Consider the following 11519-nt stretch of genomic DNA (forward strand, 5'->3'; position numbering starts at 1 on the left):
ACTGCATTCTGGGAAGACTTGTTTTTTTCCCCCTTCCTTCATGCACCCAAGTTGTCTCCTGATTATAATCTTCACTGATGAAAGACTAATTGCCCAGGAGAAACTAATGTTTTCTTAGCTTGGGAAAGAAGGTGTGCTAACGTAGTCTTCTGGCTGTAGGGAGTGACAGGACTCGCCCGTTGCTGAGTGCTTGTCGCATCCAGATACTTCATGAGGGTCTTTGGATAACAGTTGTATATGCCTATGTTTACACTGGAGGAGCTGTTTATATTTTTAGTCTTTGTCAACTCTTATACCCTGTATGAATGCTGATCTGATACTTTCTTTATTTTGTTTTAACATCAACTTTTTAGAACATCCTGGTAATGCTGGTTTTTCTACAGCGCGTGTGGCAGACCGACCTCTAGTGGCAGCATCACCAGCATCCATAGGTTTAATTACTTCTAATTAATGTTTAAGAATTATTTTCTCTTTAAATATCATTGCTTCAAGCATGTGCTAGCTTGTTTCTAGTTCCTGTGATCAAATTGTTGAAAGAGAAAGGGAGTACTTCAGATGCTATTCTGCTGCTTGCTCACCCCCCAAAACTCTTTGCTTAATTGTTCATCCCTAAAAGTTTTCTCCTTGTGGAGAGGAGATCGGCATATATAGATGATTTTTTGGTTTCTGCTCCAGCTTCCCGGTCCTCCAGCCAAAGTAAATCAAGCAAGGAGAAGTCCTCACGCAGCCCTCTTCGAGCGACAACCCTTGAAAGCAATGTGAAGAAAAGCAACCGTGTGGAATTTCGTGAACCGTTGGCTTCATACAGGTTAGTGCTGGGACAACTGACTGTTAAAATGTGCTCAGATCAGAATTAACTTAATTCTGATGTTTCTGAATGCAGCTCAGAAATTGATTTGCTTCCTCCCCTCGCACACCCACATGAGCAGCATGTTGTGTTGAACAAAAGTTTATTCATTTTTTAGAAACGTTACAAATTTACTTTTTGTTCAGAGAATGAGTTTAAAGTCAAATGCCTTGAATTGGGGCCATCTCATCAAGCTAACAGTGGCCTGATACATTTCTTAAGTTAAGTTATAAGGTATGTAAGAAGGAGCAAAAAGATTATTTCCTCATGCTTTTCCAACTTTATTTCATCAGTTCTTTAGCACGTGTTTCCAAATGTATTACCATAGGACAGTGTGGAACAAGAACGTAGTACAAAAGGTGCATTTAGTTTGGTGTGTGTCTATGTGCATCACCCAAAAACTAGTCACTGAAGGAATAAGAACAGCTGGATCAAGGAGAAAAGCGGCTGAGGATATTGCAGGCCATAGAACATGGTGGGGTGTGAGGAAAGAAAGAAACTACAGCAAGCCTGTTTTTCCCTACGTGTTAAGTACTGTACTGCTTCTGTAAGCTGCTATAGGATGCTTCAAAAACTTTCAGAAAGAAAGAGAACCTGCAGCAGAAACAAACTGATTATAACTTGCTATTACATCAGAGTTCAGAAGACTTTTACTGCGCCTTCTTCAACTCCTTGGGTTTTATAAGCACAGGCCTTATTCCTGATGAATAGCTTGATTGGGTTGGTAATACCTTTTGGATGGATTTGAACACATACTTAGCATTTTTTGTGCTAAGTCTTCTCTCAGTGAAGTCGAATTGCTGCTGACTGAATAGAATTGGAACAGTAGTGGTGTTTTTTCTTTTTTAAATTCCTCTACATCTCTATCAATAATTGTTAACCTTCCTCCTAAGTTTTGGTCTCCTGGTTCACTTCTCGTGTGAGTTGTTCTTCTTTCCTTTCATGGGAGGCTGATTTGGATCAGTTTTGTAATCTTGGGACAGTTTTGTTAATTGAACAACTCTGGTGTGTACCCTGACTGGAATAACTCATACACATGAGTTACTTGTTTTAAAAACAATTAGTGAAATTAACAGACATCAGGGAAAACAGGAAAATAAAAGCAGGTAGACTCATGCCATTATACTAAATTGAAAAAGAATAATTTTCTTATAGTATGAAGACTGTGTGGCATTGGGGGGGGGATTAATTTGGGGATTAGCATCAGAGCTGCTACATTAACACGTTACTTCTCATCTGACTACCATCTGTGGTAGATGCTTAAGTCGTGCATAGGAAAACAAAAACAATGGTTAGAAAAATCTGTATATAGTATTTATTTTTGCTGGTGAAATTCTGTGCAATTAAACCACTCAAATTTTATAGTTATGTTGATTGGTAATGCTTACTGCACTATGTGACAAAAATGTGCAGCGAGGGGGAGAGAGACAATTTCATGAGTGCAGTATTAAGGAGCTGCTTAAACGAGTTCTGTAAACATAGCTGCTGAAGGAGCAAGCCAGCTAGCTTAGATGCTGGATACTCACCTCTTGAGCCCCACATCAGTAAAAATATTAAATACGTTTTTGTCCTAACAGCATGTGCGCCTCCAGTCTATTAAACAGTTTTTTACTGCAGAAAATGCCAAGAGATACTTAGCTTGCTGAACTTCTCTGTTCTCAGTAACATTTACATTTGTTGCAATACAGACAGCTTACTCTGAAGATGTTGTGAGTGGCTTGCCTTTTTAATGCTCAAATACGGGGCAGGGGTCTTTGTGCAATTTATTTGTTTTCTCAACTAACGAGCATGCTTTCAAGGAACTGTGCATGGGTGCACTGCTCTGTTTTAGAGAACATATGTTAATGAGGCTTGTCACTTAAGTTGTGCACTTGGCTTTTATTTAAAGCTTTTTTTGTTTAATTAAAAGGGTGATGTCACTGCTTCCTGATTTTTTTTCTTTGTGCCCTAATTCAGGTTTTCAATTTTATATATATAGTCCTGTTCAGAGAGTGCAGAAAGTACTTTAAATTTTGAACAGAAACTTCTTTTGGTTTTGTCAGACTTGCATTATTAAATATATCATGCTCAAACTTTAAAACAGCTTGCCTTTAAAGTGGAGACAACTCATTCATTCAGTTAATGAGCATGCTTATAGGTGGCTTGGAAGGTCCTGCAGTTGTGCTTCTGATGGTGAAGTTTTTCTTCCTTTTTATTACAGCAGGGATCCGTACATTTCTCTGTCGTATCACGGTTCCAGCCAATTGGAGGCCAAGCAACTTCTGTCTAGTTTGGACTTCAGTGAAGCAGAAGGGAAGACTGAAGTAACGGGCCGTATGATACATGACAGAGATGAACGAGATCTACACAGCAGAGATTTTGAAAGCCCGTCATCTTCTGCTGCAGATGAGACTGTTGTTAGGTATTTGAATGACCGACCAGCAATTGATGCTTTGCAAAATGGGCCATTTCTTAAAGCTGCCACACCTCCAAGACTGGAAGAGGAAAAAACTAGTGGCTCCAGAGGAGATGAGTGTAGCACTAAAACTCCTCTGAGCAACACGTCCCAGGACAGTGAACTGAAAGTGTCTTCCCCTTCTACCATGAGTACTTCTAGTGCTCATAGGCTGGAAATCTTGAAACGGCGGCAGCATGATGCTAAGTTGGAGAAGCTGAAGGAGCGGATTCGAAAGCAGTGGGAGCATTCTGAAGAGCTGGGTGGCAGAGGACAACACTCAGGATATGCTGAGCAACCTGTAGTGATCACAAATGTGGAGAATGCTGTTACTCCCAAAGTGAGGAAAGTGGCAGCTGCACCTGCTGCTCCAGCATACAAAGGTATGGAGGCACAGAATCCCCCTGTTAGTTATTCATGGTGAAGGAGCAAAGATCAATTAGTACAGAAACATGTCAGAGCATGGAAATGAATCACTGCTGTGTTTGGGCCGTACTGGAGTGGATAGAGTGGTATGCTCACAAATACGGTCAGGAAAGCAAAGAAGTTCTTGTCACTCTACGGAAGCGTGAAATCCTTCAAAATTCTTCTTGTGGTCTTACAAATTACTATAAAAAGTAACCTTGCTGTATTACTATCTGGATTTATTTTGATACGTTTTTTACATTCCAAGATGTTAGTAACACTATAGACTGAGGAAGCCTTTAGCATTTTTAGTAAGTCTTTTCTTCATCCAGTCTGCTGTTTTTGAACTATGAGTAGGCAGCAGACAGGTATATTGCTTTCTTTTAATTTATTATTAGAAATTCAAGTAGTTCTTTTCTTACTTGGGAATTTCCCACTCTCTCCATCCCCCAAAGTATTTATTTACATCTTAAACAGTTATTTTAAACTCTTAAATTGTTTACTTTCAGGTTTCAATCCTGCTGAAACAAAGATTCGCACTCCAGATGGGAAGATCTGGCATGAGGAAGAATTTCACATTAGTCGGGACCTGTATAGAGATATAGCACTCCAGTTAACAGGTGATATGCAAACTGCGTTTATTAAGCTACACAGCCTTCTCTAAGAGGCAGAGACATTTATTTGGCACAAGTCTACAAAGTCATGGAAACAAAAACAACAACAAGAAAAAGAAACAATGAGTGTTAAATACATTGTACTTCTCTTCATAGGAGGGGTAACTTGTTGAATGGTAACAAGAAAAATCCTTCTTCATCTTTTTCTAATTAAAATATTTTAATAGAAAATCAATACTGAAAAGAATCAAGTGATAGTCATCTCTGAAACAGGAATTTAAAAAAGTCTTTAATAAAACAATTTTAATTTCGTGACTTTATACATGTTTGCATGAATGAATTCAATTTCCTGTTGAAAAGGACAAAACCAAAACACTTCTGATTGTGGTGAGACCTTTGGATTGTCTCATGGGAACAACTCTGACGTTTTTTGCCATTTTTAACACCATTAGGGTGATATGTGGACTGTATACAGTATGTTGAAGCCTGAATCCTGCTTCCTTCAGTGTGGTGTTAAATTGTCAGTCCTTAAGCTACTGGGGGAATTGTTAGTACAGCAGTGGTTTAGTTGGAGTGCAGAGGTAGGTAAAGGGAGAGGGAGGGCATCTGCTGTGGAAAGTGTCTGGGATCTGCTTGTTTAAAGTGCAGTAGGTAGCCTGCATTAAAGGGGTATGTCTTCAGCTATATCTGGGGATGAGATTATATGGCACTAGGTTGATTTCATAACTCTGGCCTTGTAGAATTTAAGTGCTTTTGTATGAGAATAATCCAAATCTTGAAGTTCTTGGAGAAATTTGTGTCCCAGAGTTTTGTACACAAAGACTTTTTTTTTAGAGGCTCTCCATGGATTCCAGAAAACAGAACGTTCAGCTGTGTCCAGCTTTCTTTCAAAGTGTTTGGGTCCTCTGAATGGACCCAAGAAGAAAGTAAGATTTCTGTTCTGCAGAGGCTATTAGGATAACTACTGTGGTGTTATTTAACTACAGCTCACCTAAGAAGGGTGAATACAGGTAGAGCAGATAGAGACATAAGAAACCATTTAAATAACCCAGATTTTATTCCCTCTACAACTTTGTCACCTTTGGTAAGGCTTGATTGAAATACGGGAGGAGGGACTGCGTGGCTTTGCAGTGGTAAATTAACAGACCATTACCACTGGAGTTTATTCCATGTGAAAGTGTGGGAAGGAGTGTTGAATACTAAAAGCTTAGAAAATTGTTACTCATTCCTCTTTACTTGATGACCTTTTGCAAAGCATTAAATACTGTTGTTGGAGATTGGATACACAGGAAGAAGGATTTTTTTTATTCATTTTTTTTAGGTAATGAGCTTATTTAGCAGCACAGGATTTTGATGCTTAAAACTGAGCAAAGATTATAAAAATTGCTGCAATTTCCTTTAAAGTTGAGCTGCTAAAAGACCAGAGATGTAACACATGCTTTATGTTTTCAGATTTACTGCTCTAAGACCCAATCTTTATTCATTTTGCACTCTGGAAAACTGTAGTACCACTGACAGCTCTTTTCTCTAGGTAATCTATAGTAGGATACCCAAGTGGCTTTTTGATTTGCTGGACTGGTTACAGTGAAGAGCTGTAAGGTTGAATTGCTTTTGACTGACTAAGCTGGGGGGAAGGGGTAGAGATCAGATGAATAAAAAGGAAGGGAATGGCAAATAACATCCCCTGAGAACCTCTAGTTTTGAAGCTTAAGAGTTTGCTTATTACATATTAAAAAATAACTTCACATTGATCAAAACATATTTAAAATTAGAGGAAAACGCGATGCTATTGTAAAGCTGTAGGTGTCTTTTTGTATGCTGATAGTGTAGTGGCTCATATGGAAATGATTAGACTTCAGTTTTGTTTTGCTTGTACAGCTTGAGATTTTTTTTCTCGGTCTTGCTGAAACAAAGATTCTGATACTGAGGTACCAAGAATTTTTTTTGGAATCATTCAGAAAAAAAGTCCAGAAGGGGCAGCCACTCCTTTTCAATAAAATAATTCTGCAAATACTCTGTCCAGCATTAGCTCATGTGTTTAATGCCAAATTTCTTAAACTTTTAGTCTATGCTAGCTTTTTTATTAGTTTTGGCAAGCATAATATGAATGGTTCGTGAGCTCTTTATAGGAATCTGAATTTTTGAAGTTTCATTATGTCCAGTTAAGAGATCCAGTTAAAAAGGTAGGCATTTGGATCGTGTTTTCAAAAGACTTCTGTCTGCAAAAGGAACAAGCTGTGTGTATGTTCAGCCATATGCCTGTTCTGCTGCCATGTGTAGAACAGCTGTAGTGGAATGTGTCTCCTTTCTGACCTGAGGAGATTATATTGAATAGCTGATTCCGAGTAATCAAATGCTGGAGCTGCACATAATATGTACTGTAAATGTATTTTTAGCCTCTAGAATTATCTATCCATTAGTTAATTCTGTAATAAAGTTACAGCAAGTGGACTTTTGGGTGTGTATAATCACTAGTTACTTAGATTGAAACTATTCCATGATCTCTAGTGCTTAAATAAGCTGTAAGATTTCTAATACCTGCAGAAGCACTGTTATTTTCTGCAATGAGTTTTTTACATGTTAGCACAGACCACGCAGAGTATCTTTACCAGTTAGGCTGAAGGATATTATATTGATCCCAGGATTCCAATAATTCCGTCTTAAAGATGTTCAGAATTGGCGTCACTGAACAAAATTGCTGTAATATGAATAGAGTGAGTGGGAAGCAGCTTGTAGTTTCCTGACATCAGGAAGGAACTGTCTGGCACTGAGAGAGGTGAGGAGACAGAATTTCTGCAAGTGCAGTCACTGAGGCCTCTGGTACTTGATGCATTGATTCTCTCTTCCCTGTGCTTGTTGTCAGGCTTGAAAATAAATGGAAAATTGGTACGGAAAGGATGTAGAGGGGGAGAAAGAATCCTCAAGTTCCCTTTAGTATCACCTGTTGTTCTGACTCTGATCCTTCCTATTGGTCTCCATCAGAGTGGATTCAGCTGAAATTAGATGCTATAAAAGCTGGTATTGGCGTCAAATTGATAAAACTTCATCTTGATCCGTGTTGGGTAGAGGAGCAAAACAATAATAATAGTGGCCATGGCATTTCTTAGATACAGTCTGGTTTTACTGGGATTAGGAGAAGTATCTTGCCCGCTGTGGACTGCTGAGACTGAATGTACAGCTTGCCTGTCCTTCCTGAGCTCTGTTCATTTTTGCTTTCTGCCTGTGGCAGCTGGGAAACCCAGTCAGTGGGGTAGTGACTGAGCCACATCCGATTTTCCTTTTTCTATGTAAAACTGTAAAAACATGGTAAAATGACTTTATTTTGATAAGTGTTCTTGGCACCTCTAAAGCCTAAAACCTCATGGTGTCGTAAATGAGGGCTTCAGTGGTACAGAATAGTTCTGCATCATTGGGTGAATTCTGCAGCAAATGTTGCAGGAAGAGCAGACGGGTGTCCTGTCTCACACTGCAGCTCGGAGGCAGCGAGCAGATGTGCTCTCATGCGTTAATGTGGAGGCAGCAGCCTGGGTACATCAGCAGTGAAGGAACTGGGTGTTCTTACGGAACGTGAATGCTCTAAAATGGAATGATTACAGTAGAAGAGAACAAAGAATTGTTCCTAACTGTCAAAATAGCATTTGAGATGGAAAATGAACTTTGTAAAGATCTATTACAGCTTTGCTGTGGCTTCATTGTGTTCCAGTGCATAGGTAAACAATACTTGATTCAATATTTTTGTGCTATAAGAATACTAAAATGCTGGGCTGGGAGTAGTTGATCTCAGTATATGATCTGGGAAAGTCAGTGTTTCTCCAAGTATTGTGTTTCTCTGAGCTTCACTTCTTCAAGCTAAATGTTGAGGCAAGCTTGCCATTCTATGTTCTTTCCCATGAGATATCATCACTCAACAGCTCTTTTTTATTTCTAGAGGATTCAACAATGAAAGAAAAACCTTGTGAGAGAAACAAAGAGAGAAAAGCAACCAGACCAGTGCGGAAAGTTCAAAAACTGACGCGGTCGGCAAGTCCAGACTCCAAACAAGGTGACTAGCTCTAGGCTGCTGTGTGTGCTTCAGAGATGAGTTTTGTCTCAAGAAATAAAGAGAAATCAAGCCTCTTGCTTTCAATTCCTTTGCAGATGTGCAAAAATGTTGTGTAGATTGTATGATGCGTTGAAGATGTGTATGTTCTTGTTCCTTGGTTGTGTGTGCTTGTTTAATTCTTGGATTATTTTAACTTTCTACCTTTCCACTTACTGTTTAGACCTTATGGAAACTGCTGGTGAGCGTATCTTTCTCAGGGGATATCCTGAGGTGTCTGTCAGGCCAATGCAGACGAAAAGTAGCCGTAGCTTTGTCTTGGATCCTGCTTCTGTTTTGTGTGGAAACTTGTTATTGCCTGCCCTACAGCTCAGTGAATAATGCTGAGCCAGAGGAATGGAGATGGTACCAAAATGCTAGGACTTGGAGAAGGGGTAGGGATGGAGCCAGTGGGTCTTGCTGAGTTGCCCTCAGTGAGGATGCTATTCTCGTATATGATTTCTCTTGATTTGTCAGTCAGGAAGCAAAGAACAAGATTCCTTCTGGTTCTTCTCTGGCTTGGTGCTCTGTTGCTCTTCCATACCCTGTGTCAGATTGTTGCTGTCCTTCAGTTCTGGCTTGGCCTGTTCTTGGTTGTTTCAGTTAGTGAACGATGTACAAGTACATTCCCTGACAAATCTTACAGATCTTGGTATGTGAAAAGAAATGTTTATTTCTTTTACCAGCTAAGGTGTGTGGTGTTCTTTATAAATTATCACTGTTGTAGTATGTTACCACTGTGTATTAAGTAAAACAGAACTCTTTAGAGAAGGTAATGTGAGCAGGTTACTGTAAAGTAATGTCTTATAGTAGGAAATGAAATTAACTGGACATGGAATCTGTCAGTGCTTCTTAGTTTTCCAGTTATGCTATTTTTTGATATTGTAAGTAACAAAAGAATCAGGAAGACTTCATCTGCTTCATATTTGGTTTGAACTCCCATATAAAGTAAGCAGTTATGAATGCAATCACACTATGGAGTAATTTTGTTCTTTAAATATGTGCAAGGTTAGTTGTCACTTGCACCTCTTAAGGTTTTATATTTCTCCTTACGTACAGCGACCCATAATCCGTAAATGTTTTATTGAAGAAGGCCTATTAAAAAAAGGGTACTTTAAAAGGAATAAACTATTGCAGAAGGGTTTTGAGAGTGAATATGCATTTTTGCACACTGTAAGTCATTGAGCTGCATGCAGGTATTTTGTTGTGATAGGAAACAGAAAATTAGCAGTCAGTATGCTGATCAATTCATTCGTAAGGAAATGTACTACACCAGTGTAAGTATTTGTGACAGTCCCAAAGGAGGGAGGAGAGATTGTCACAAGTTTTAATGGTATTGATTATCCTCTGTAGTGGATTAAATGTGAACCAGATTTAAGTGGCATATCAGTGGTGATCCATCCTCCTCCAGCCACAGTAAGAAACTGCTTAACATAGCCAAGGCTATAAATAGCCACAGCTCATGTTCTGCTCTGTTAGCTTGTTTTAGGTTGAACAGCTGACTTGAAGTGGAAGATGAGACTCCACACTGTCTTTTTAAATGTGCACAGAAGTAATTGAGAATTACGAGTCAGGCAAGAGAAGCCCTTTGGCTGATGAATCTCTTTGAAAGAGTCCTGTAGTGACATATTTCTAATAACAGATTTATAAAATACTCAGATTCTAGTTTACAATGCAAGTGATAAGGACTGTTAGTAAATGAATAGTGGGTTACAGACTCCTTACTGAACAGATTTTCTGGCTTAAAAAAAAAAAAGTGGGGGATGAAGGGAGAGGAAAGAGATTGAGGACTGTGATTGCCAAAGCACTATTGATCTGGTCTCCTGGATTTCACTTTAAGTTGCTTTGGTACCATGTTTTCAAACTCCTGTAGGGTCCTGGAGAACAATCATTTCTTGTTTGTCTGTTGTGTTCAAGCTGTAGCAAATGAGCTTAGGCAATCCTGGTAGGGACAAAAACTGAAATTGAATGATTAGAGATCAACAGCAAATAAGGTATTCAAGTTAGGTATCTTTCTAGCAATAAATATTTCGGAGTGGTCTGAAGTAGTTTATTAATACTTTACTCTTTTATTTGATGCTTTTCTCCAAAGTGCTTTAAGACATTTCAAAACATGATTAATAATATTTGAAGTTAGTGGTAGGAAAGATGAGATGAATGAACTTAGCATACTAACTATAGATACTCCAGTACCAATTTTTCTATTTGAATTATATGTAGTATGATAAATAATACTAATACCATTGTGATTGGGTTTATGCCATCTGCAAAGCAGCCTGTTGTGAATTAACTACCAGCTAGTAGGGTAATATCTCATTTTTTTTCAGTCAAGGTACGGAAGTGTCAGCTAGAGGATAGTGAATTAGCATTGTGTAAGACAACTGCTGCTCAGTACTTTTTAACCTCCTCACGAGACACCTATCTCAGCAATTATCTGTAGAAATCTCTCTTTCGAGTTCTTTCTAGGAAATGCTTCATCTTCATATTAAAAAGATATTAGCTTTGTTCTTTACCCTCCACTTTTGTATTTGTTCCTATTAGAACATTTTAGATCCTCTGTCTTTTTATTTACTTTATTTTCCTGTCTTAAGTGGAGATGAACAGCAGCTTCTCAGTCCTCTATAAATGTCTCTCCCAGGTAACATTTGCTTGTAAGTTTTAGGCCTATATAACCCTTTCTCTTTTTTAGTTTGGTTTCATAAGGCTGTAATGTTCTGCAGTATATTTTGGGTTTTCACGCTGTGTTATGTTTAGGCAGGAAGCACTGGTAGTTGTGTGATTCAGCTGTTGGGTGTCTTCATGGTACATTGTTATCATGGCCACCTAACTGTAGCTGTACCATGTACACAGAATTAAATGGTACAGTAATGATTGACTGTTGCAAGAAATACTGCTTTTTGATACATTGGAAAATCCATCTTGTGGTTGAATTTTATTTATTATTTATTATGCAGGTGGAAACTATGTAATAAGTGCATCCTCCTGGCGGGAGGGACAAAAGCTAGTAAAAAAGATATTGGGTCCAGCTCCCAGAATAGAACAGGACAGAAGAGCTGTATCTAGTGACAGAACAGGACGAGAGAGAGCTGCTAAGTCTGGTGAGTTGTACTGTACTTTATCACTGTGCTTTTTTCATTGTTC

General features: G+C 38.7%; 1 protein-coding gene across 12 annotated transcripts in view; it reads left to right on the plus strand.

Annotated features, from left to right (window-relative positions):
- CEP350 (centrosomal protein 350) overlaps positions 1-11519 on the plus strand; it is a 74657-nt gene that overhangs the window by 14672 nt on the left and 48466 nt on the right. For 9 of the 12 annotated variants that reach the window (XM_080601578.1, XM_080601575.1, XM_080601576.1 and 6 more), the window contains 5 exons: positions 676-808; positions 3048-3664; positions 4196-4306; positions 8229-8342; positions 11333-11476. In XM_080601578.1, the coding sequence (XP_080457704.1) occupies positions 676-808; positions 3048-3664; positions 4196-4306; positions 8229-8342; positions 11333-11476 (1119 nt within the window). The remainder of the gene's footprint in view (positions 1-675; positions 809-3047; positions 3665-4195; positions 4307-8228; positions 8343-11332; positions 11477-11519) is intronic. The other 3 variants (XM_080601580.1, XM_080601582.1, XM_080601577.1) reach the window with 1 other exon arrangement.

The sequence above is a fragment of the Anser brachyrhynchus genome (assembly GCF_964034855.1).
Source record: "Anser brachyrhynchus genome assembly, chromosome: 8".
NCBI lineage: Eukaryota > Metazoa > Chordata > Aves > Anseriformes > Anatidae > Anser > Anser brachyrhynchus.